Source organism: Coffea eugenioides, chromosome 11, assembly GCF_003713205.1.
Source record: "Coffea eugenioides isolate CCC68of chromosome 11, Ceug_1.0, whole genome shotgun sequence".
Taxonomy (NCBI): domain Eukaryota; kingdom Viridiplantae; phylum Streptophyta; class Magnoliopsida; order Gentianales; family Rubiaceae; genus Coffea; species Coffea eugenioides.
The window spans coordinates 33896151-33923026 of NC_040045.1; the positions used below are offsets into that span (position 1 = coordinate 33896151).

A 26876-nucleotide genomic window follows, 5' to 3' on the forward strand; every position below is an offset into this window, starting at 1 on the left:
TTGTTAAATCTATGGACTATACTGCTCTGCACCCCAAACACTAGAGATCAAAACTGCAAATCCGCTATAATTGCAAGCTTTTAAGAAAGAAATTTTTTAAAGATTTCTTTGACACGTTTCTTAATTACTTTTTTTATTTCACATACATCACATTATCAGTTATCACAATATACTTCTATAAAACTTCTTAAAAACTCCAATCCAAATGGGCTCGCTCTTAACATTTATATCCAAGATTAACATGGTTGGTTTTTTTTCCCTCATTTTTCAATTGGAAAATTTTCTTCTATTGCCTCAATAATCAAACACTTAAGGGACGCAATGACCTTTTGGTGATACATGGGAGACCATATTTGTCAACCTGCCAAACTTTGTAGAAAAAAAAATACAAGACTTTCTTTCTTAAATATGCTAGAAATAGAGCTACAAATGCCCATATTACATCTATATATAAGTAGGCAGCCGTAGTATGGTAATTCCATGGGACCTCTATCAATCTGCCTATCTATTCATTGATTTAAAATTAATGCTATGACTTATTTTTGACATTCGATTAAAAATTACAAAGCTGAGATTAGTTAATTTATGAAATGCTTAAAAACAACCAGAACCAGGATAAACTAGCTAACTAGTGAGTACTGAAATAGTTTTTTTTTTGTTCATTAGAGAAGTATATTCCATGTCTTTCAATTTCTTGAAAGCACTACCTCTGAAAATGTCATTATCCTGTATAGTTTGTTATTACTTCTAGTTACAGTTTCATGTAGGCTTTACCTGGGACTGTTTTTCTTTTTTTTTTTTTTTTAATTCTACTTTAAAGTATGTTTCTTATAGAAGTTTATACCAAAAAAGATGTTGTAATCTAGAAGAGGAGGAAGGTATTTTACTAGGACACATATTAACTGGAGTTGTGATAGGTCATAATTTGTTGCTAAATTTATAATTATTTTTTCCTAGATTTTAGCCAAATGTTATTTTAATTGATTGATTCTACTTATATTTGGTATTTGGTACTAATTGCAGGAAGGTGGAGCAAAAAGAGATAAAAGATGTGATTTTTCAAGAGTTTTCTAATTCAAAATGAAGTCTACGTGGATTATTGACGGAAGATTAGGAGGAAGTTTATTTGGTTTCAAAAAGTTAAAAATTAGGAAAATCAATTCCTTCAATTTCGTGGCTACCAAAAGGAAAAAGAGGGAAGTATTAGACTCCTAGTAGGTCACTTGGCTTGGCATGAATTTCTGTTTGGCTTTGCTATGTGGGGACCATCGAGAGAAAGCCACGGTGGTGGACCTTTGTATTTGGACTTTGGCTAATTTGGACTAGAAACCAAATAGCATTGTAATTGGTCTTGATTTTGCTCCTTTAGCCGACCGAGAAAATAGGAAAAGGGAAGCCGGATCCCGCGTGATTAAGAGTTGAAGGCAGCAACAAATTCGTGAGGAACAATTCGGCTGACACTTAGGTCTTTGTACTTTTCCTTTTTAGCCGACTTTGGGGAGGACAATTGCTTTGATTTTGATTTTCATCTTTTACTTTTTTTCCTTGGCCGATTTGGCCAGGAACAATTTGGTAAGATTCAGATAGTTTTTTCGCAAGGTTGTTCTCCATTAATGGAGGACTAACCTCCTAATACTAGTCAAGGGGACAACTGAAGATTTAGTTCAACAATGACTGTGAGATCTAATTTATTTTAATCAGGGACGGAGCCAGAAATTTATTTTTGGGGGGGCTGAAGAGTAAAAATAGTAGTAGGGTTGGACAGACGTACCTGCTAGAGTAGCAGGGGCAGGCGGGAGGACTACCAACTACCCTACTTGAAACCTGCCCCGCTGCCAATCCTGCTACCTCCTTCCCTTTTTATATTCTCACTCCTCCCCCGTTACCAAAAAAAAAAAATCAAATATTATTCAATTTATATCATAAATGCAATTTTTAAGCATATTTTTATGTTATATGCATCGCATCATGAAAATTGTAATAGAGCTTCTCCAAATAATTTTTTTCAAATAATTTCATATCCAAACACACTGAATTAGACGAAATTTTAAAAAAAAGAAAAGAAAAGAAAAGGTAATCGAAAGTTGTAGAGCATGCTACATATAAGAGCGTTGCCAATAACCACTAGAGAATTGTACCAAGTGGTTCAGTAAAGCGACCTCACTCTCGATCGTGCTCTCAGTTACAAAGTTTCACACATTCCTTGGAGCTGCAGATACATTGTTGATTCTCGTAACACAAAATCTTCATAGTGCCATATGCGTTAACAGAAGCGAAACCAGTCATCAAACATAAGGTCAAAATCAGCACTACATACCTGACAGCCATCCTGCAATTCGTTTCCTTCTTTCCTTTCTTGCGGTCTACGGCTATATATAGGGGGTTTTCCGGCGGCTTGGGGGGGGGCTTAAGCCCCCACCAGCCCCCCCTTAAATCCGTGGCTGATTTTAATTGCTTCCTCCATTTATTGGTATTCATATGTTTCCTGCTTTTAACCGTTATAGCTCATGTGGATGATTGATTAGTGCGCAATAATTAATTATTCATAGAGGCTATTTTGCTAGATAGGGGTAATTGAATCCGTAATTGTTCGTTATCTCTGTGTTAGTAGCAACTGGCGTAATTGGGTTTACGTCAAGGGACCATGTGATCTAGTTTAAATAAACCCTCGTAGCGTGTTTGTTAGCTAGGATTAGGCCTTTCTAATTGATAATGCAATCTAGAAATTAAATCCTACGGTCGTACTTAGGATTGTTTTTGAGTTAGAGAAATAGTTAACGGTCGTACCTTAACTATCGAGAAATTAAGGAAAGGTTGGTTGTTTATCGCGTGCATGACAACTATAACTGATCTATTAATAAATGTTGGAATTATTTTTGCATCAATGATCAGTGCATGACCCATTTTTGAAGTGTACCCTTGGTTAGAATTTCTCTTAGTTATTTCTTTTAATTAATTATTTTCTGCAGTAAATTGTTTAGTTAGCATTTAATCCTAAAACCCCCTATACTTTGAACTCTAGAAGAAACGAATTATCCCCAATCCCTGTGGATTCGACCCTACTCACCGCTATATACAAAATCTGTATTTTTCTTGAGTAGATAATTATTATTGCACAGGTTCGGCACCTGTCAATTTTTGGCGCCGTTGCCGGGGACTGGTGTTTGTTTAATTTGTTTCTTTTTGAGTTCATTTTATTTTCATTTCCATTTTTTTCCTTCTTATTTTTTTTTTCTTTACTAGTTTATGGCTGCTAATACTCCGTATTTTGGTGATAGACTGGATTTTGTTTCCAGGGAAGGTAATGAGGCTAGTTTTTTTGCTAAGTTTGCATATTTAGAGGCACTAAACTCTATTAGAGAAAGAATGGCTGCTGCAACCTGTAAAATTTGTTATGCCAGGGATCATTCAACCGGTATGTGCCCCGAATATCAAGATAATCTGAGTGTCCCACTCAATAATTATGGAGATTTTTCACCCTGATCTCAAACGTGGTATAACCCTAATCCAAACGGGTATGATCAAGGATGGTGGGATAACTTCAGTTATAATTATACAACAGGACCAATGAATTTTCAGCAGTATGAGTCTCAAAAATCATCATCTATGTCAGGTATGTCTCTTGAAGAAATAGTTAAATCAATAGCTACTAATACATATCAATTCCAACAGGAGACACAAATGAGAAATGGGATGATGAAGGATGCAATGAGTAATCTGGCAGATCAAATATGTCTATTGACATCCAGAATAAATCGATTGGCTTCTCAAATTGAAGAATTGCCCCCGAAAATCATTGTTGATTTTGAAGAAAATGAGAGTGCAATTTGCTTGACTAGTGATGAGGAGATGCAAGAGTGTCAAAATGAGATATCTACAGATGCAGTTGAAAAAGAAGCCGAAAAGGAAGAAATGGAACCCCAACCGCAACCCATTCAAGTGAAAGAATCCAGTGAAGAATCATCAAATGTGGTGACACCACCTCCATTCCCTAATCCACATTTTCTTAACTCTTACTCTATGATTTCTGTTAATGATATTGATTTTGTTATACCGGAAGTTTTGAGTCTCATGGCAGAAATGAGTTAAGAGTAGCTATGGTCAAATATCTTGAACCGTTGAGTGCTCTTGATGGAGGAGTGGATGAAGAATTGAGATCACTGCTTGATTATTTGGCGCCATCTACTAGTCCATGGAAGACCGTAACTCGTGTACTCAAGAATTACACTACAACAAAAATGGTCTTTCCTGACATATCTATAAGGACACTTGCTGGTTTGTGCCATTATAAAACTTCTATCATGACACTAGTTATCAACTCAATAATATATACTCTAATTTTTTTTATTTTATTTGATATAAAAATAATAATGTACCTTTAGACTCCCTATTATGACACTTACGAAAATGTGAGATACACCAAAAAAAATTAAAACACAAAACGACGTCGTTGGATTTTGGCGGAAGATTCCTTTGCCAAAACACTTAGTGAAGTCTCAAAACTTCATTTTGCCTCCCAGTGAAATTTTGCTTCTTCTTTATCTCTCGCACAAAGTCTTTCTCTCGGCAAACTGTCTCTCAAAACTCTTGGCCAAAATTTTGCTTTCCCACAAAGTTTTTCCTGTTGAATCTCTCCGCAATCAAACTATCCTTGCTTTCCCATTGAAGGGATGTAATTCCATGATAAATTTTTGCCCTAAATTGATTTCTCTCGGTTGCCTAAATTTTTGCCCTCTGCCTCTCTCGGCCACTTTCCTCTCCTCTGCTCCCTACCTCTGCCGTCCCGTCGCCCCTACTCTTTCCCTCTCATCATCAGGTTTAGGTTCGTCAAAACCAGAAAATGGAACAACATGACATTGAAAAGGACGAGTTTGAATTCTCCAAAAACAACGAAGCCCTAATTTTTGGTCCCGCTTCTCAAATCTCGCGGTTTCGCAATGTCGTCGACATCGGCTGCTGCAGCTTCTTCTTCATCCTCAACGGCGTCGTCTCAATTCACCTACACTACCGGCACGTACTTTCCGACTCCGTTTCACCTACAACAGCCGCAAACCTATGTGGCTGCTGCCGCTGCCGCTTCAATTCTGCAATTTCCTGCTCCTCCTCCTGCGGTTCCCCACGTTTATCCTGCTCCCGCTACAATCCCTACCGTGTACTCCCTCCCTCAGTATCAACAGGTACGAACTTTTCTATATCCAATCATTAAGCCACGTTGTTTTTTTTATATGAATTTTGGATGGAATATTTTTGGAGAGATTTAGGGCAATGATTTCGGCTCTTTTTCCTCTTCCCCTGACATTTGAATTCCCTTGTCAGCAGCTATGATGAGAAACTATTGATCTTTTTAATTATTGGTAGGAGTCGAGATATGTATACCATTGTTGTCTATGTGAGTGGAGGAACCAGGAAGTCCAATTTTTCGGTAAAATACCCGGTCTGTTCATTTATATATATGGCTTAATTCATTTAGGAAGAACTTCCTAAATTGATTTAGGAAGTTGAATTTAGGCATTAGAAGAACTTTAGGTTAATGTTTTTCTTCTAAAATTATTGACCTTCTTTATTGTTGAGGTGTGATTATTTACTTAAGTTGATATGATAGTGGTGGAGATTTTAGTTTTTAGAAAAGAGGGAGGGGGGCAATGTAGAAGGTGAAGGGGATTTCACAAATTTTAGGGTGCAAAGGTGGGCCAAATAAAATATTGGGGAAACTTGTCGCGTGCACCCAGGGGTTTTGTATGTGTGGGCAGAATTGCAGACTTGCTGAGTATTCATTTTGCTAGCTCCTGATGGGCTTCGTTTCTTTATGAACTAGTAGAGTGGGAACTGAAGTGTGGAAGTAGTATACTCTCACAGCTTCACAGTAGAATGTCTTGTCCTTCAATTTCTATACACCATCGCCTAAGAGAAACGGAAGCAAATGATTTTGAAATTTTCAATGTGTATAAGAGCTAATTATGAGTAGCAGACTTGAGAGTTACTGCAGAAATGAAATGAAATGAAATGAAGGAGTTCTCCTTCATGTTTGTTCTTGGATTACTGGCCAACACATTACTTGAGTAGCTATTGCATGACTACATTTCTGTATCCTAACTGCAGTTTCTTTTTTTCTTTTTTTTTATTTATTCAGACTTTGCATGGGGAGAAGCTGTACCTTAGATTATGCTGCTTTAGGAGGCCCTGAAATCTAAACCAGATATATAGAAAAATTATTGGGACTTTGGGAAGTGTTATATTATCTTGTTCTAACCTTATAACAAGAAGCTGATGCTGCTGCTTGCACGCAGGGAAATTTGCCCGGTGACAACACTGAGGTAGACGTGCTCATTTCAATCCAAAAGGTGGAGTCTAATCATTCGACAGATTTTAGTTGCTACAGCCACTATTCTTTTCCCAAGTTACTAAGTTGATTGCTTCAATTAATTAATTTGTTAGGCATACTAGACTCGTCAGTGAATGTGTCTTCATACTTGAAACATGTTGTCAAAATTTGCTGCTCTAAAACAGTTTACTGCAGTACTTGATCAGCAAAACATCCCATCAAACCAGAAATGAAAGTAAATTTTGGTCCCAGGATCTTGAACTGATTCTTTGTAATGAAGAAGACAAACCATACCGGCCCATTGTTGGGACATCAATCTGCCAATTATCTTCAATTTCAGCATTGAAACAAGAACAGAAAACTAGAAATTCATAAAGGTACGACATGAATTGGAAAAAGGTAATCGAAAAATTGGTCTTTCAATGTCGAATTTCCATTATCTGAGAATACAGAACTATAGTACATTACATTCTACTAAAAGTTACTGAAATTTTGCAGCCAATTTTACAGGGCACATGCTTATTACTTGCAATGATTTTATAAATACAGAGTTTTCATATTCAAACCTACTTTAAGTTAAGCGATATCTAATACTGAAAAAAATGTTAATGTTGATCAAATAGATAATCTTGGATAGCTTATCCAGACGCAGTGGTGTATTAGTATTTTTTTGGGGGCTGACTGTCGCAGTGGTGATATTATTGTGGAAGTTTGGTGACCCAGGGGTTTTGTATGTGTGGGCAAGAGTTCTTTTTTTTTTGGGAGGGGGGGTTTATATTTGCATCTTAATTTAGGTATAAGTATAGTTTGAGGAAGAGGAATGATGGCAATATTTAAAGTTAAACCAGTCAGTTCTTAATATCTGAAGTTTTGGTGGACAGGCCCAGCAATTATTTCAGAGGGATGCACAAACAATAACACTTGAAGCGCTAGAGAGTGTGAAAGCTGCGCTTGCAAGTAGTGAGATTGAGCACAAGGCCGAGACTAAGAAGAAAACAGTACCTCGTAAGGCAGCAGGGCAGGCATGGGAGGATCCTACACTTGCAGATTGGCCAGAGAGTGAGTTTCATGTACTCTACTCCTTGTGTGGTTGCATTCATCATTTTTTATGACAATTTTCGCCTGTCTTAATTCCTTCACTGATCTTGTTTTTGCTAGTATTAATGCCTTCAGTATTACTGTTTGTGTTGTGCAGATGATTCTCGTTTGTTCTGTGGTGATCTTGGTAATGAGGTGAATGATGATGTTCTATCCAAAGCATTTTCAAGATTTCCATCTTTTAACATGGCCAGGGTGAGTTATTTGAACTCGTCCACTTTTTATATGTCTCAACCTTCTCTTGTTCGAATTATCGAAACTTTAATTTGTCTCCTTGTCGTGGTTGCCTTTGGTGAGGTTCTGACCTGATTTTGCATGATCCCTTAATCTGATTTCGAAGAAGTGCTTTGATCTGATTTACGAGTTTAAAACTTTGAACTTGGACAACATCTATGGTTATGTTTGTGTGAAATAAGATTAAATTTTGCTATCATATGATTCTTTAGCTTAAGGGATGCTTGGTATCGAACACTGTTCTGGCTGATCATACTGGTGCTTCTACCATCATTTTTATAAAAGAGAGAAATTTAAGAATCTCTCATGCCTCTGAGCTCTTGAATCTGTGCACTTTTGTGTCTGCATCCACACTCGTCCCTTTTGTCGTGACAAATGCCCCTTGTAGTTAGTCAAACATAATATATATTATCTGATGTTTAAAGGAGAATGATTAATCTGCTTAGTCATACTATCTTTTGTTCAGTGCATTACTTGACAGTGTTGGTACTGTGATCACTACTGTATGTAATGTTGCCTGGACGACGAGCTTTAGTTTCAGCTTGTTGACAATGTTGGCTGTTCAGGCACCAGTTAGTGATTGGGAGTACAATGCTACGATCCCCAAAACTGCTTCAATGATTGATTTGGCTTCAAAAATAATGATGACTTGTTTAGCACTGACTTAAGTGAGGACCAGCTGAGGCAGAGACTTGGACACATGTCCCACACACCTTGTCAAGTAGGAAATTGCAGTACATAGTTATGTCCAATATCTATAATTTTTTCCATCGCATTTGATAGACCAAAGGCTATATTTCTAGCATGACATGATTTCTAGTAGGTTGAATTGCTTGAACGCAAACTATTTCCTGGGGTGTTATTATATTATTATTGTTGCAATTTTTTTCCTATCATTTTCCAATCTCAAATGCTCAAGAATTGGAAAAAAAATTTCTGTTTCCCCAGATCACTGCATACACTTTTCTTCATCCCTTCAATTTCTCGGCTGTTTTCTCTTCTTCTGAAGGATTGGCACTAACCTCTACTAAAGCATAGCCGGACTGCTCCACCTAGAGATGGCTGAAGGAAGTGGAAATGAGGAGACAACTCTTGAGCATACATCAACATGGGCAGTGGTAGTTGTTTGTTTCATCTTGATGAGCCCAAACAATGTACTATATATATACTATACCTCTCGCGGATCGTTGCTAATATTGTACAATTACGTTACCTGACTTTTAGCATTTCTTTCAACTTGTTAGGGATGAGAGTCTTTTTGTTTGTGCACAAGAAAGTCTTTCAAGTTATTGTAAATGAGAATCTTTCGGTACTTTATTGGGATTTTAGTACTTGCTTTGAGCACTTGTTTGCGATTTTAGTACTTGCTATGTTTGTACTTGTTATCGACTTTTAATTCAATGAATTATATTTGAGTATCGACTTCTTCTTTTAAATTGCTATATGCATTCTGCTCTTTGAGATAATTTTACAAGTCCCTTGGGATTCTGGTTGATGGAATGTACAGCAGGGAGGACTAATTGCAGGTTGCTTCCATATAAAAAAAAACAGGGAAAAAACTCCTGGCAATTAAAAGTGTCAGCATAGCTTAACTTCGAAAAGCACTAATGACAAATGGGCATGTCGTCCAAAGCAGTGTAAATTCACATGGCTACGTGTCCTTAAAGTCATATATTAAGACAACTAAAGATGCCTTCATAAATTGGATATACTACTGATCCGCTACTGATGTTCTAATGCTATACGGACACTTTCGATTATCACAAAAAAACGTTTTTGTTGGCAGAGGGAATGCTATAGCAGCATGGTTTTCCTGACACGTTTGAATGTTGCTAAAGATTTGAGGCTATCCCCACATTGGAAGGGACAACACTCGCCCTAGGTGTGAGGATAGATAAAATGTCAGGTTAAATTGTCTATACTGACACTTTTAAATGCCGCTAAAGGCCATTTTTGTTGTAGTGTTACTTATATTACGAGAGCTATCAGGATTACATAGAAGATGAAGCACTGAAGCGAGTTACATGATTTTATCCTCCATGAATACACAGGACAATGTCTAGCCAAAGACATTAAAGAAAGGCGCTGCTTGGGAGGCAACCCAAGGCTTTTGTTTTAATTTTCTTATGTTTTTGAAGTTTTTGTTAAGTGTTAGTTGCATTTAGTGATTTGTTGGTTTTGTGGCAGGAAGTTGCCAGTTAGACGTGCCCACGCTAGGTGGTTACGCCTAAAGAAGGAAGTTTTAATTTGGCGGACAGAAGACTAACCAGCAGTTAGGCGTGCCCACGTCAGATGGTCACGCTTAAGGAAAACAATTTTCGTCAGCAGTCAGAAGACTCTATAGTAGTTAGGCGTGCCCACGCCAAGTGGTCACGCCTGAGAAACTCATTTTCTGAAAGATGGTCAGAAGACTCTCTAGTAGTTAGGCGTGCCCACGCCAAGTGGTCACGCTTAAGGAGTTTAATTTTCGTGGGTTGGTCAGAAGTTTCAAGGGCAGTTAGGCGCGCCCACGCCTAACACAGGGTTGCAAGACCGCAACCAAAGGACTTCAAATTCCATTGCCACCGTTGCACTATTCAACGTGGGTCGTCAGTTCCTGATTATCGCTGCTCATCGCGCATAATTCTTCCTCATCTATCGTGAGCCACCTGAAATCCTTAGCTGGCGATCATAGCCTTCATCGTCATCAGTTTCGCCATCGAGCTCTACATGTCTTTTGCCTCTCACCTACAGTTGTGCCACAACCCCCCTTTGATGATCAGGGAAGTTTTGTTTTCCCTTTTTATTTTGAATTTTATTCTTTATTACTTACATTGGGGACAATGTAAGATTTAGGTGTGGGGGGAGTAATATATTGATAATATATTGAAAAAGTGCAAGGGTAGGCATTTTTGTTGGAATTTTTTGTTTGACTTTGTCGAATTTTGTCCAATTTTTTGTCTATCTTTGTGCATATTTGTGATTATTCCTGATAAACGAGGGTTAGATGTCTCAAATTTTTCTATTGCCAAGATTTTACACTTTAAGGTGTTGAGTATGACATGGTTGAGTTTAAGAGTATCTCTTTGGTGAATATTTGAGATTTTGTGACTTTTACACTTTTTGATTAACTTCTCTAAGTATTGTAAATATTTGTCTAGCATTTTTTTTTGTGCAAATTGGTTCAACTATTAATCTTAGTTCTCCATGTTTAAAAAATAAAGCGGGTTTGTGTGGTATTTAATTTTATTTTTGGTGCTTATTTATGAATAGTATTAGGCTATACTCCGCTAGTATCGTTGCCTAGTAACCGGGAGTCTTCACCACAAGTGTCGACTTTCGCGTCAAAAAGAAACGATAGCTATGAGTATGTGATTTTTAAGCGATGTTGGCTGAGTAACCGGGCTCCTTCATTTGGCCAATGTCGGAGTTCGCGTCAAAACGCTTGAATGGCTAAAAACTAAGCATTCCCCCGAAAAAAAAAAAAAATCAATCAAGCGTGGGGATATTTTAGAAAAAAGTGCTAATAGTGAAAAATGTGAAAGTGCTTGAATGAATTGTTAGCCCGCTGATTCATGAATTTTAATGTTGAGGTTTGGCTTAATAGTCGAACCATTTGCTTATGGATGCTGGTTGAATATTTTATATTCTTAGATTAGTTAGTCATAAATTGGAAGAGTTCTTAATCTTGAAGGCTAACTGGAGAGATATTGTTTGAGAAATTACCACTAATACTTGACATATGTTTTAATTGTATCTTGGCAATAGAAGATTTGAGCAATAGCTATTGTTTGAATTTGATTTGTTGTTCTCATGCTTGAGGACAAGCATGGTTTAGATGTCGGGGAAATTGATAGGTCTTAATTTGTTGCTAAATTTATAATTATTTTTCCCTAGATTTTAGCCAAATGTTATTTTAATTGATTGATTCTACTTATATTTGGTATTTGGTACTAATTGCAGGAAGGTGGAGCAAAAAGAGATAAAAGATGTGATTTTTCAAGAGTTTTCTAATTCAAAATGGAGTCTACGTGGATTATTGACGGAAGATTAGGAGGAAGTTTATTTGGTTTCAAAAAGTTAAAAATTAGGAAAATCAATTCCTTCAATTTTGTGGCTACCAAAAGGAAAAAGAGGGAAGTATTAGACTCCTAGTAGGTCTACTTGGCTTGGCATGAATTTCTGTTTGGCTTTGCTATGTGGGGACCATTGAGAGAAAGCCACAGTGGTGGACCTTTGTATTTGGATTTTGGCTAATTTGGACTAGAAACAAAATAGCATTGTAATTGGTCTTGATTTTGCTCCTTTAGCCGACCGAGAAAATAGGAAAAGGGAAGCCGGATCCCGCGTGATTAAGAGTTGAAGGCAGCAACAAATTCGGGAGGAACAATTCGGCTGGCACTTAGGTCTTTGTACTTTTCCTTTTTAGCCGACTTTGGGGAGGACAATTGCTTTGATTTTGATTTTCATCTTTTACTTTTCTTCCTTGGCCGATTTGGCCAGGAACAATTTGGTAAGATTCAGATAGCTTTTTCGCAAGGTTGTTCTCCATTAATGGAGGACTAACCTCCTAATGCTAGTCAAGGGGACAACTGAAGATTTGGTTCAACAATGACTGTGAGATCTAATTTATTTTAATTGCTTCCTCCATTTATTGGTATTCATATGTTTCCTGCTTTTAACCGTTATAGCTCGTGTGGATGATTGATTGGTGCGCAATAATTAATTATTCATAGAGGCTATTTTGCTAGATAGGGGTAATTGAATCCGTAATTGTTCGTTACCTCTGTGTTAGTAGCAACTGGCGTAATTGGGTTTACGTCAGGGGACTATGTGATCTAGTTTAAATAAACTCTCGTACCGTGTTTGTTAGTTAGGATTGGGCCTTTCTAATTGATAATGCAATCTAGAAATTAAATCCTACGGTCGTACCTAGGGTTGTTTTTGGGTTAGAGAAATAGTTAACGGTCGTACCTTAACTATCGAGAAATTAAGGAAATGTTGGTTGTTTATCGCGTGCATGACAATTATAACTGATCTATTAATAAATGTTGGAATTATTTTTGCATCAATGATCAGTGCATGACCCATTTCTGAAGTGTACCCTTGGTTAGAGTTTCTCTTAGTTATTTCTTTTAATTAATTATTTTCTGCAGTTAAATTGTTTAGTTAGCATTTAATCCTAAAACCCCCTATACTTTGAACTCTAGAAGAAACGAATTATCCCCAATCCCTGTGGATTCGACCCTACTCAATGCTATATACAAAATTTGTATTTTTCTTGAGTAGGTAATTATTATTGCACAGGTTCGGCACCTGTCAAGTTGATTGTGTGCTACTCCAATCAGAGTACCATTTTCAAAAGAAGCTCTTGTCTCTTTGAAACAGTTTGGTAAATTCTTCACATCTTTGAATGCATAACAAACAAATCTATATCTTTCTTGGGGAATTGAAAGACTGCAAATTGTTTTAACATGGGTCCGTTGAGTCTTGAGAAGTTAAAACACCACCTTCTAAACCCCACTAACTTACCAAAACAGTTGAAAAAAAAGATGGCAGATGTATTGTCATTTTAGCTTTTAAAAATTCCATCAAGTTCCCTACTAATTTGTTTGAAAAAATGACATTAGTTAATTGGATTCAACTGTTAAATTCAACAATTTTTTGAGGAATTAATGAATTAAAACACAAAAATTGATCATTTTACTTCTTGCTTCTTTTTCAATTTAAGGTCCAAGTTTTTCCTATCATGCATGCATATTTCCTATCATTTGTTTACAATTAAAGGAGACTTAATTTGTCAAATTTGTGAGAGCATTTGAAGGGAATAAATTAGACAAGAATCTAAAATTAAACAAGAATCTAAAATAAATTCAGAATAAATTAGAAATAAATAGATAAATGTATTGATATAAGTTGGAATAAGAGGACAGGATGGTCTAAACCCTAAACTCCCTTCCCATCTTCATTGGCCAGTTTAGTTCTCTAGAGTTGCATTAAATCCAGCTACTGCATTTCTTTCTTTACTCCTAACCAACAAAATCATGCATTCTGGTGTGATTAACGCGGATTGATTAGGACCTTCAAGTATAATTAAGACAAAAAAAAAAAAAGAATCAAGTGTAATTTGGTAAAATCACGGACTATTTTGAGCAATTACTGTGACAATTTGGTGAAAACAACAATAGGTTGTATTCTATACATCAAGTGATTAGGAAAAAAGATTTTGTCTTGCACATTAAAATGACCAAATGTATAGACAATTGCGCTATTTTTTGCTCATTGCTGTATGTGAGATTCTCAATTTGTGTAGACCAGATTGTTGCAGCTGACGTTTGAGGGACTTGAAATGAGTTTGTTCTTTATGGCAAATAAGGCAGGGAATATTTGGTATTGAATAAATAATTTTTGAAGCCAAACTAAATAATAATAATAATAATAATAATAATGGAATTTGAAGCCCAATAAGTGAATATGCTAGAGATGTAAATAAGGTTGCACGCTTTTTAGCCCACTATGCTAGAACTGTTAATCTTAATGAATCTCTTTGAAATTTTCATCTAGATTTTGTAAAGCAAATTGTGCCGGATGATTTCCACCAATTCCATTAGTGAATTTTCGTTCCCTTTTTTATCAAAAAAGGAAAAATTAACGTCCCTGTGCTAAAATATCATCATAAAATTCTCTTTAGTGTTCAATACCATAAAAATTTTGACCTTTGTATTTGAAGTGTTGAAAAAGAATTCACCGGTGGAGTAGTTATAATCGCGTATACGCAATCAAGAAGTCGTGTCTAGCTTCTTGATTGCGTATGTGGAGAAACACTTTCTATTTCTGGAAACAGAAAAAAAAACGACAAAGATAATAGCTTTTGTGAACTTGCATAACAAATGGCTACATCAGAATTTTCCTCAAGTACGTAAGCCCAATTGTCAAGCCAATCAAGTAAACTGTTTTTAATATTTTATTTTTAGTAGGGATCATATGGAATTTAGGAAGCGACGAAGGTGAATAACAATTTAAACCTAAGACTTCAGATTCTTGAGATTTCAATGTTAGCTACTAAATCAAGGCTTCGTTTATTCACATAAACTAGGTGTCTAGGCATTTCTTTGACAAATTAACATCATCACTAAATTTTTTAAAACTACCATCATATAGCCCCTTACAAAAACGTAGTCATTAGCAATGAAATGGTCTCAACTCAAGTAGAAGGAATATGTTATCAATTAATAATGTCATTTTTTTTGGTTATTGTGTATAGGGAAATAAATTACATCAACTAATAATTTAACCATTAATCAACTCAAAAAAAATTTTGTAAAAAAAATAATGAGAATAAATGATTATCCGTTAAATTTTCGAAAATCCTTCTATACACGCAACATCAGTTCAATTCAAACTAACTAGCAATCCAAATCAATTACTAAATTAATTTTCTAGTTACTTATCTAAGTTAGTTTCATTATGAGTAGAAAAAGAAAAAAGCCAAGTTTTTTTTTTAAAAAAAAAATTTAAAGTGTTATTTCATGGTGTGGGCATGGAACCAACTATTACGTCTTGCATCTCCCTAAGATCCTATCTTCTTTATACATGTACAACAGTATATGGATGGATAAGTGCAATGCTCGCACACTCAACTCTATGTACGTACCACGAAAAGATAGAGAATCAGAGGTATATGGAAGCCTTGGAAAACTAGTCCCAACTTGTCCAAATTGTAAAGAGCAAATAGCAAAAAGGCCACTGAAGTGTTTAGAATCGCACCATTTAGTCACCAAACTTTTTTTTTTTTTTTGGTAAAAAACGTCCCTGAACTCATAAAAGTATACCTTTTTTGTGGTCATTTCGCTGAATTTTGGTGTTAAGAAGCCGGAAATGCATCCACGTGAGTGAGCAGCGCGCTTAGATTTTTAAGGGCACAAAAATTCTACAACTTTTGATGCGTAGTAAAAAAAGATTAAGAACGTTTTGAGTTTTCAAACTTTACTAATTCTCTCCAAATATGCACCAAAATTCCTAAGTATTGTTAAAAATTACATTCATAAACTGGAGAGAATCAATAAAGCTTAGAAACTGAGAAGTTCCTTAATCTTTTTGCAATGTGCGCTAAAATTTGTGAGATCTTTTGCTCTTGAAAATCTAAACGTACTATTAATCTAGATGCATTTTTGGCTAACTTAACACCGGAATTTTGATGGAATGACCGAAAAAGATACATTTTTATGAGTTCGGTGACCCTTTTAGCCAAAAAAAATAAAATAAAATTGAATGACCAAATGGTGCAATTTTAAATAATTGAGTAACCTTTTTAACCATTTGCTCAATTGTAATTTGTAAAAGCTCTCCCTAATATTTTATCCCAATCAAGAAAAACTTTTTTCCTCTGATTTTTGTGTTAAATTTTGAGCAGAAAATGATCCCCCCCTTGGACTTACGTAGCTCAAAGGAAGCTTCCTTCCATCTCCACCCTACTGTCCCACCCTTTTGTCTTAGTTATATAAGCAACCTTTATGCACTTTCCCTCCATAATATAAGCAACCTTTATGCAGTTTCCCTCCATAATATAAGCAACGGTTACTCAGTTTCCCTCCGTAGATCTTCACCAAACAGCCCTGATCTTAAAATCTTTGCATAAAAATAACCCCTTGGACATAGATCAGGAGGAAGCTTCCTAGGTACCATCCTCCCGAGTCCTACCTTTCTGTCTTTGTTATTCAAGCAACCTTTTCTCAGTTTCCCCCCACACATCTTACACCAAACAACCCTGATAATTTAACTCTCTTGGAAGCTGTGTTTCAAACCACATCCATGGCTTCCAAGAACCTCCAGAATATCATTCTTCTCTACAAGATCATTCTCATTTGTGGGCTGTGTTTGGTTTACTCAAAAGCTGAACTTCAAAGGTTTGAACATCCCATCAAACCTGATGGATCGCTCAGTATTTTGGTTGTTGGAGACTGGGGAAGAAGAGGAGCTTATAACCAAACAGAAGTTGCAGCTCAGGTTCTTATTTTTCTGTATTTATGGAAACAATATTTTCTTGATTACAGTTGGCCGGATGATATTTAGATGAAATTTTTAGATGGTTTGGTAAATATTCTGGGCTCCACGAAAAGAAAAAAAGATAATATAAGTTTAACAAGTCTTTTTTTTTTTTTTTTTTCTGACGGAGTGGGTATCCGGGTCAATCCTTACAGGGCTCCGACTAATCCCACTCCGGCCCGGACAGGAGCCCCACTCCACTCGAGCACGGTGACAAGGGGGCTCGAACCCTGGTTGCCCAGGAAGGTCCACCATACCCTAAAGAGGGGGAGCGGACCATTCGAGCTGACCCTTGGGGCTTAAGTTTAACAAGTCATTGCTAATTGTTCTTGTGGGGTTTGAAAATTTCCATTAAATTATGAGGTAGATAAAAACAAATAAATGTTGTCATAGTCATTATTGCAGTTTGGTATTAGACTGCATTAGTTTTGGACACAAGGATAAATATATGACGCATATATTTTGCTGCGTTGAGTGCATATTTCAGCTCAGATGTTTTCATGATTCTTCCCGTTTTGGTCGGAACTGATTGTAACCAGACAATCTCTGGACATTTTTAAACAAAAAATATGAATGACAAAATCCTAAAAGAAGAAAAGATTAACAACGTCAAGTTTAGGGTATTCACAGTGGATTACACTCAATCCACATCAGCAGTTTACTATCTCCTCTTTTATTATACTTTTATTCACAATGGATTGCATTCCATACGATATAATAGTATGGGTTGATAATCAAATCAAACATTTATTTGGAGCATTTAACATATTTCTAAAACTACTAAAATTTTCATCCATAATCACAAAATATTAAATTTTATAAAATTGCGCAAAGAGATTGAGAGAAAAATGAGTGAGAATAAGGGAAATAATAGAGTAGGATAGTGAGATATAAAAAAACGAAGGTGTCTTGTATGTTTATGTAGAGAGAATAAAAAAATAACCGTTGAAAAAAAAATTGAAAATTAACTAGCACAATGAAATTTTAGCTGTTGTCTATGTTTAACCAAATTTATCCGTTGGAAAAAAAGGATCCATTATCTCCTCTTTTTTAGCAGCATTTACATGCATCATTCTGATGATGCGTGTTGTTGGAATTGAGTTTTATCCGGTCAACGTGTAATCACAATGGGTGGCCATGTAATGAGTGGGGGTCAAATAAAATGTAACTTTAAAATTTTTAAAATTTTCTAAACCTAAAATTTAATTTTTTCAAAGTTAAGCGGGGTCAATTGACCCCACTTGCTTACATCGCCACTGTGTGTGTGTGTAAAATTGTTATTTTAAAATTCATGCATCAAGTTTATTATCACAAAAATTCTAAATCTACATCCTTTTAATCTTAAATTTACAAGCTATATAAGTTTTATTGCGCACAATACAAGTCCTTGATGCATTCAAGGCATGAATTTTATAACATGAGAGTGTCAATTAATTTAGGGTATTATCGAGTTTAGTTTTTTTATGCCATACCATTACCATGCGTTCTAGTTTCTTGTTTCATAAATAAACTAAATAATAGGTGTCTGAGTGGGGGTGGGTGTGATCTGATGATACGTGGATTATGAGAATCCATTGGAACGAACATGATATTAACACAATAGTTCTTAAGAAATTGCATTAATTAACAATGTATTAGGATATAGCATAGTCAGAAATCAACTAAATAATCATCTTTTCACCGCTAATTAAACAACATCTAGCCAGTGCATGACGAAACTAAACCAAAACACATCTCATCATTTGCTTTAGGACAAACATAAAATATATATAGTATAATAGTTCTTAAAAAATTGTATTGACTACGTATTAGGTGGCAGTATATGATTAGTCTCTCCACATAAACAAGCATAGGAACCTAGTGGGACGTGTGGACTAAAATGGCACTTATCCACCATTGAGAATGTTGAGATTTTGCTAATTTCTTTTTCAACTTGATTTATGCTTGATTTAATTCTATAAATATCTAGGACATCAATGATTAAACATCATTTTTTCCCGCTTTAGATTTTTATTTGTGACAATTGAGTTTATGTCCTTTTTCTTTTTTTTTTTTCTCTTGGTCACAGTTGACCCATGATAATGCGTATTTGAATAAGAGTTCAGTACTCTATAATGATAGAAAGGATGCTATTTTTCTTCATAATCCATCATTCTACATGGCATTCACGTCTAATAAAATAATTCTATTGTATGCATTTAGCTTTAAGCTGAAAATTGAACCAAAGTGGCAGAAAAAGAAGATAAAAGTTGCATTGTCTAATTGTCGAAATACTAATGCTCCATACTCCAGAGAAAGAAAATGTGTTTCATTTTTCCTTTGTATTGCTAAGGTAAACTTGATTTTGATGTTATGAATAGATAGATTGATTACATTAATTCTAACAGCTTAAAACAACTCACTTCGCAACTATACAATGTAACAAGCCATCTAAAACATCTTTTGCGGATTGCATTTTCATTGCTTAAGTAGCCTATATATTGTGCAAGCAATCTACAATCCCTTGCATCAAACATATTAATTCATTAGAACAAGAGTTTTTCTATTGAAATATCCTGCAATTCCTCTCTTGCAATAGAAACTAAAAATCACTACAGCTAATCAAATCAAATATCCTAAACCAGTAAATGCGCTAGAAAGGTGGATATAAAATTAAAAAAATGCTGAATAGAGTCCTCAAAGAAAACATAGAGTCCACCGTTTGTCCACTAGCCTCTCCAAAACTGGTTTCTTTTTTTTTTGAGTCGTATTAGTTGTAGATAAAATTGTTCCCTAAACACTCCTAGAGGTTAATTTACTCGTACTCTTTCAATGTTAAAGGAGCTAAATTTGCCCATCCATTTGCTAATTTTGCAACCATAAGATCTTTAAACCCCCTTAAATGTACATAGCATCTCTTTTGTTTTTCTTTTTGAGTAAAAATGTTACATAAACTAGACTATAGGAAATTGGATGAATCGAGATGCTAATGCAAATGTAATTAGACTACGATTTTGGTTTATATATATTGTATTTGTCATCATAGTTATAAAATCCAACTGGATCATTGAACCGGTCAATCTAATTAACCAGCCATAGGATTGGGTTAGATTGCTAATTAAACCAATTAAACAACAAACCTGTTGACCAATTAACAATTCAGCGGTTCAACCAGTGAATCTGGAAAAAATCGCCAGTTGAACCCCCGATTGAACCACCAACTTAAAATTGTACTAATTTTATAATTTAAAATTATATTATAATAATATATAAGATAACTATCATGCAATATACGATTGAACCGCTCAACTCGCGATTAAGCCGATGATCCGGTGGCCTGATCATCTCCCTGGATTGAGCTCCCGACTGAATTTAATAACTATATGTTTGTTATCCTCCAATAGATGGCAAAAATTGGCGAGCAGGTGGACCCAGATTTTATCATTTCTACTGGAGACAATTTTTACGAAGATGGATTGACCGGTGTCGATGATCCAGCATTCGAGGAGTCATTTAGCAATATCTATTTGGGCCCAAGTCTGCAAAAGCAGTGGTACAATGGTAATTTCACGACCCAATATTATATTTTCACCCGTGCACCATATTTTTTCATTATTGTCCGCTAATTATTGTCCAAATTAATTTTGGTGCAGTTTTAGGAAACCATGATTATAGAGGGGATGTTTTGGCACAATTGGATCCCATCCTCAGAAAAAAGGATAGTAAATGGTTATGTCTCAGATCTTTTATCCTCAATACAGGTAATTTTCATATTAATGTACTCAAAACTATTTAATTAGGATACAAATGTCATTTTCTAATAAGGGAAGGTGACACACCTTAATACATATTTAGGCTCTGAAATAAAGTGATTATTTATTCAACGAAAACTGCAACGTCGAAAATTAATAAATTTTTTTTTTTGCAGCAAAAAGTAGTTAAAACTGGTCTTGACATTATTTTCTGTATCAATTTTAAGCAGATGTTGCGGAATTTTTCTTCATCGATACAACTCCATTCGTAGATAAATATTTCACTAACCCAAAAGATCATAAATATGACTGGAGAGGAGTGCTGCCAAGAGAGGAATATCTTTTTAATTTGTTGAAGGTAAATGAGACATTAATTAATGGTACTGCATTTATTAATTTTTGAATTAATTTACTGATGATTTGCAGTTGCCAAAGAAAAAGCTTTAAGCATTTTGAGTTTACATTAATTATTTATGCATTAAAAAAATTTAAATAACGTTTATATTTAGAGCTCCATTTCTGCATTGCATGAGGAATTTTGTATTGACATTGAAATCAATTAACAATTTCCTCTGATCTATCTTACCAGGATTTAGACACTGCCCTAAAGGAATCAAGTTCAGATTGGAAGATAGTTGTTGGTCACCATACACTTAGAAGTGCTGGAAAACATGGAATCACATTTGAGCTCGAGGAAAGGCTTCTTCCAGTGCTTCAGGTAAACTTGATTAATCCAATTTAATTGCAATTTTGTTGTACTTTTGCTCTAAAAACGAAATCATCCATCGATTGTACTTATTTTATGCACATCAATAAGAAACGGGCCAAGACCATGATTATCATACTATTCATTAATACATATATAGATCTTCTAAAATGGTAATTAAGGTTCTTAATTTTATGCTTAAACATGATCTAGACAATAATCTAATCTACAAATTTTCTAGGAAAACCATGTTGATCTTTACGTCAATGGACACGACCATTGCTTGGAACACATCAGTAGCCCAGACAGGTAATTTTAAGCATCTTTTTATGAGGTCAAACTAAATTTCAGATGGAAAATTGAGTACCATTTGATCAATATTGCAGTCCACTCCAATTTCTGACAAGTGGTGGAGGATCAAAGGCATGGAGGGGAAATGTTCGGCCTTGGAGTCCTGAGGAGTTGAAGTTGTATTATGATGGGCAAGGTTTCATGACCATGAAGCTCACCAAGTACGATGTTTATATCCAGTTCTATGATATTTTTGGCAACATTTTGCACCAATGGAGCCGTTCAAAGGGGTTGTATTTTGTGTAATTAGATAGCATTGTAGAGGTTAAAGCTGGTTTAACCGGTTAAGAATTGGTCAAAATTGCTCCAAAATGAAGACTTAAACCTAGTAGTACTAGTACCTGTATGCTCCTTAATTGGAGCAATCTTAGTAGCTTCCCACAAACTTACCAAACAGTTGGAAAGAAAATGGTACATAATATTGTTATTTTAGTTTTTTAAAAATCTCATCAAGTTCCCTTGTAGTTTGTTGAAATATGCCATTAACCAATTAGTTCAATTGTCAAATTCAATATTCTATTGAGAAATCAATGAATTAATGGATAATTTTAGAAACCTCCCTCATGATTTCTGATAATGATACTTAAATACCCTCTAATATCGAGAATTACATTGCCTTCCCTTTTCAAATAGATGTGACCATGTGTCACCATCGATAGCTTCCAAAATGACTAAATTGCCCTAAAAAAGCTGTGCATTTTCTGCTATTGAAAAAAAATGAGAAAATGAAATCGCATCAAATATAATTTTTTTCAACCTCCTGGCGCCAATTAGCTGGTGGTATAACAGCTTGAGAGACCAAGATGTTATACAGTGCCATTATTGTGAGAAAAATCAAACTAACTATGCTAAGAGAGAGCTCAAGAAACCAAAACATCCTCAATTTGGTGATCCTTCATCCTGTGTGAAAATCAAACTGGCTGCTGTCTTTTGCCGCTCACGTCTTCTTCTTCATTACCATTGCACCACTTGAAATAGTCACATTTGGCGTAATAGAAATATAGTCTATCTGGATTTCTTTCACTTTCTGAAATTCTAATTGTTGCATTGCATCCGCGGTCACAAATTCTGTTTTTGATCCTCAACGATGTTTTTCCATGAATCGAGCTCCTGTGATAACTTGATGAAGACATACTTGCTCTTCAACTACTATGCCAGTCAATATGTACCTCTAATACCTGATGAAGGTCATAACTCCACAAAAAAATGCCTTTTCTAAAAATAGAATGCATATTTTTCCCACATTTTCTAATTTATATGCTGTCAGGATAGAGCCATTGCAGTTGATAGTGTAACGGCTCTTCTTGATTTTAACAATCAAAAGTTTGACTTTTCTATACGTATTCCTTGCTGTCTTGAGAGGATCATTGGAGGGCCAATAGTTTTCGTTTTTTCGTTTTGTTAATTTCATAACAAAGTGATACATGTTTTCTCCTACATATAATGAGCAAATTTGGTAGAAAATTATGTGTCATTACTTTTGGTGATAGATGGAGGACCATATTGGTCCATCAACCAAACTTTGTGGGTAAAAAGTACAAGAATCCTTTCTTGAGACACTAGAAGAGAGCTATAGGTGTCCATATTAATTATAGATACATGGATAGGCAATAGTACGTTAAATCCTGGGGACTCCTATTAGTCTAGGCATATGCACTCACTGGTTTCATACTCTTGTTATTTGACATTAAAAAATGTAAGGCTGAGGTTAACTAATTTATGAAATGCTTAAAACAACAGGACAGCTGAAGTATATACTACATTCACTTATCATGCAAGTATATTCCGTGCCTTTCAATGTCTTGAAAGCAGTACCTCTGCTCTGAATCTGCCTCCTGGTCCTATGTAGTTACTTATTACTTCTACCAACATTTTCATGCAGACTTTAATTACCTAAGACCATCTTGATCTAATATTTCATATATTCAACTATTTCTGCATTTCACATAAACCTATGCCACGATGCTAAAGTGGAGGAAGGTTTTCACCGGGACAGATTTTAACTAGGGTTGATTTGGAGCTCCTCCAGTGAAAATAACACCGTATATTCAAGTATTTCTCACTTTCACATAAACCTATGCTATCATGCAAAAACGGAGGAAGGTGTTCACTGGGACAGATTTTAACTAGGGTTGATTTGGTGCTCCTCCAGTGAAAATAACACCACTTTCAAAAGAAGTCTTGTCTCTTTCTTAATCAATGGTATTACGTTCTTGGCAACTTCAAATGCATAATAAACTAGTTTATAATTCTTTCTCGGGGAAAGAAAGCATATTGGTCTAACAAGGGCTGTTCGAATCTTTAAGACCTGAAAACAGTAGTTTCTTCTGAGTCCACTAACTCAACCAACACTTGAACAAATGCATTGGCAGATATTGTTAATTTAGTTTTATAAATTTCATTAAGTTCCCTTGTAGCTTGATGAAAAATGACATCAATCAACTTAATTAACTGTTAAATTTAATATTCTTTTGAGAAATCAATGAATCAATTGACAAACAAAAATTGATCATTTTACATCTTGGTTTTCTCAATTTTAATCGTAAATTTTTTCCTATCGTTTGTTTACAGATGAAGGAGACTTACTTTGTCAAATATTTAAGAGCACTTGAAGGGTATGTATAATCAGATTCAAGCATATTAGCTCAATCCTCACCAAATTCCTCTTCTCTTGAGATGGGAAACAGTAATTGCTACAAGAATCCAAATCTATTAAATGGCAAACCTCAATAAGAAATCAGGCTGTAATAACATTAATAATTTTAATCCTTAGGAGAAACCCAATGGCCATGGCAACCAGGGTTCACATAAATAAAAATAAACAAGAATAAAAAAAATCAAAATCGAAGTAGAATAAAATAAATAGATAAATGTAATGATGTAATTGAGTATAACAGACATTGACAAACTTACAAGAGATAGGTGGAATCTACCCTTGAATGGAACAGTTTATGACTGTCCCACAAACAATACTTATGGTTTCTTTAATAGGAACAGAGTACTAAAAGTGGATGAGCCAATAGATTAAAAGAAAAAAAAAGGGCAAGCGGGAGAACATGTGGATTGTCTACAAGTATGCAACCCAAAAGTTCTGTCCTCCACTTCTCAATTTCTCATGAATAATATAGTGCAAATTATTGATCCCATGTGAGAAGACCAAAAAAATGGTGTAAAATGGCGAAGTGCATTGAAACTAATGGCAAACTCCTCTGAGAAACTGGACTTTCAGTTCAGAAATCAGAACACCAAAATCCTTATCTCCTCATCTTCATTGTCCAGTTTGCTCCTCTAGAGTTGCATCAAATCCAGCTACCGCATATCTTTCTTTATCCTGACCAACAAAATCATGCACTCTTGTTTGAAGTTTGTCTGTGTTGTTTCGCTTAGGTGGGTCGACACTCGACAGAGTATGGGATGATTCACTATCCAGATCAGCCCTGATTTTGATAGACGTGGATTGATTTGGACCAGCAAATATAATTTGGGAAAAAAAAATCAAGTGCAATTTGATGAGGGTCAAGAACTATTTGGAGCATTTAATTAAACATTTACCAAGTCACTTGAATTTTAACATATTGGTCAAAAAATTATGCCAGCTACCAAAAATACTTGCAGAAATTAAGTTGAATTTTTAACTTAACGAGTCACAAATGCCAGTTTATGGCACAAGACTTCTGGACACGATTGGTCATATTTTTCTACAGTTGCTGCTTTTAGTTGTGAAACGGAAAACAACAATGAGTCCATCTAATCGGTGTTTATTGGGCACTCATGACGAGCATTTATGAACTGTTAAAATGTGTTTTAGGTGTAAATTTTTAAAAATGTAAAATTAATTAAAAAAATGTATGAATCTAACGAAGAGTAATAATTATTAACGTGTGCATATAGATAGTAAGTTAAGTATAATTTAGCTATGTTAACAAATGCCATCGACATAAAAATCCAACATAATTGTTTGTAATCTATACACCAAGTGACAAGTTGAAAAGATTTTGTATTCCACATTAAAATCACCAAATGTACCTACCCTAGTTATTTTTGCTCATTGCTCCACGTGAGATTCTCAATATGTACAAGACAGGATTGGTTGTGAGCTTGCAGCCGACATTTGAGGGACATTGTGAGTTAGTTTGTTATAGCAACTTAGGCAAGGAATCTTAGGCGTAGAATACAGTATTTCCGAAGGCAATCTAAAAACAAAATAGACAATGGAATTTGAAGTCCGGTAAGTGGAAAATTTTCCTTTTTTATTTTTTTCCTGCTTTAACTGGGACAATAGGATGTTTAATTATTAAAAGATATTTTAGTACCCTTCTTATTTATGTTAATTGCTTCTATTTTTTGGAGTTTTTATAGAAAAATATACTGTAGCGATTTAATATATATGGGATAAAAAGGTGATTGAAAAATATTTTCACGGCAAACATTAAATTTTTTTTGGAAAAAAATAGCTTGCCAAACAAGGCCTTAACTTTTCTGATACCTTGACATTCTCAATACTAAACTTTATGGACTTAATTAATCTGTTTTGTTTTTTCTTTTTTGTTTTGTGTGGGGGAAATTGGTGGTGGGTAAGTTTACTTATGAAAATGCTTCTGAAATTTGCTAATTGACCTTAGTAGAAATTATGCAGCAGACATACATGTACGTGAATTCTAATTTTATTACGTGCTGCTTGTGATTGTGGAGTATTAAATTTAAGATTTTTTTAGCGAATGCCTAATAAACACCCGTTAATACACCTGAATCACATCTAACTGATCATGTTAATGCACACATTAACAATATATATTAAATTTAAGATTTTTTTAGCGAATGCCTAATAAACACCCGTTAATGTACCTAAATCACATCTAACTGATCATGTTAATGCACACATTAACAATTAATACCTTTTTATATATTTATATATTTTACTTAATTAACTTTACTTTTCCAAAAAATTTGATACATGAACTATATATTAACGAGTGCCTGCTAATCAATTAAGTTGATCTATAGAGTGATGAAAACGTATACATCTAGAGTAGTTCTAATAACGTACACGCAATCAATAAACCTTCTGTCTGGATTGTTAGCTGGGATTCAATATCCAATACCTTATGAACAAAAAAGTACATTTTACTTCACGAAAAAACAGAAAACGAAACACCGAAATAAATGAGCACTTTCCAGAACTTGCATAATAAGTGCTACATCAGAAGTTTCCCTATTTGTGTAAACTCATAGGAGGAATACACGGGTTTGATCCTTTTTTGCCTTTTATTTTTGGATATTGTCACAATTTCGTTTTGTTTTTTATAATGTGTATAATTAAGGGAGATATTAATAATTTAAGTATTTAACCATTGATTAACTAGAAAGATATTCTAAAAGAATAAAATGATTATCGTTTAAATTTAAGAAG

At 34.9% G+C, this 26876-nt stretch overlaps 2 protein-coding genes across 2 annotated transcripts; both read left to right on the top strand.

Moving 5' to 3' along the window:
* Window positions 1–4937: 4937 nt before the first annotated feature.
* Window positions 4938–8973, top strand: LOC113752338 (RNA-binding protein 42-like). Its single transcript, XM_027296456.1, has 4 exons — window positions 4938–5177; window positions 7204–7381; window positions 7518–7615; window positions 8664–8973. The coding sequence occupies exons 1-4, from the start codon at window positions 4938–4940 to the stop codon at window positions 8673–8675; spliced, it is 528 nt and encodes a 175-aa protein (XP_027152257.1). The 3' UTR covers window positions 8676–8973.
* Window positions 8974–16272: 7299 nt separating this feature from the next.
* Window positions 16273–21930, top strand: LOC113751835 (purple acid phosphatase 8-like). Its single transcript, XM_027295986.1, has 7 exons — window positions 16273–16639; window positions 20062–20218; window positions 20311–20418; window positions 20640–20767; window positions 20999–21127; window positions 21357–21424; window positions 21502–21930. The coding sequence occupies exons 1-7, from the start codon at window positions 16445–16447 to the stop codon at window positions 21710–21712; spliced, it is 996 nt and encodes a 331-aa protein (XP_027151787.1). The 5' UTR covers window positions 16273–16444; the 3' UTR covers window positions 21713–21930.
* Window positions 21931–26876: the final 4946 nt, after the last annotated feature.

Excerpts from the sequence above, each read along its gene's own strand:
- LOC113752338 (XM_027296456.1), top strand. The coding sequence starts at position 4,938 with ATGTCGTCGACATCGGCTGCTGCAGCTTCTTCTTCATCCTCAACGGCG. Across the intron at positions 5,178-7,203 it reads CCCTCCCTCAGTATCAACAG|GCCCAGCAATTATTTCAGAG; the intron begins GTACGAACTTTT and ends TTTGGTGGACAG. Across the intron at positions 7,382-7,517 it reads ACTTGCAGATTGGCCAGAGA|ATGATTCTCGTTTGTTCTGT; the intron begins GTGAGTTTCATG and ends TGTGTTGTGCAG.
- LOC113751835 (XM_027295986.1), top strand. The coding sequence starts at position 16,445 with ATGGCTTCCAAGAACCTCCAGAATATCATTCTTCTCTACAAGATCATT. Across the intron at positions 20,219-20,310 it reads GCAAAAGCAGTGGTACAATG|TTTTAGGAAACCATGATTAT; the intron begins GTAATTTCACGA and ends ATTTTGGTGCAG. Across the intron at positions 20,768-20,998 it reads ATCTTTTTAATTTGTTGAAG|GATTTAGACACTGCCCTAAA; the intron begins GTAAATGAGACA and ends CTATCTTACCAG.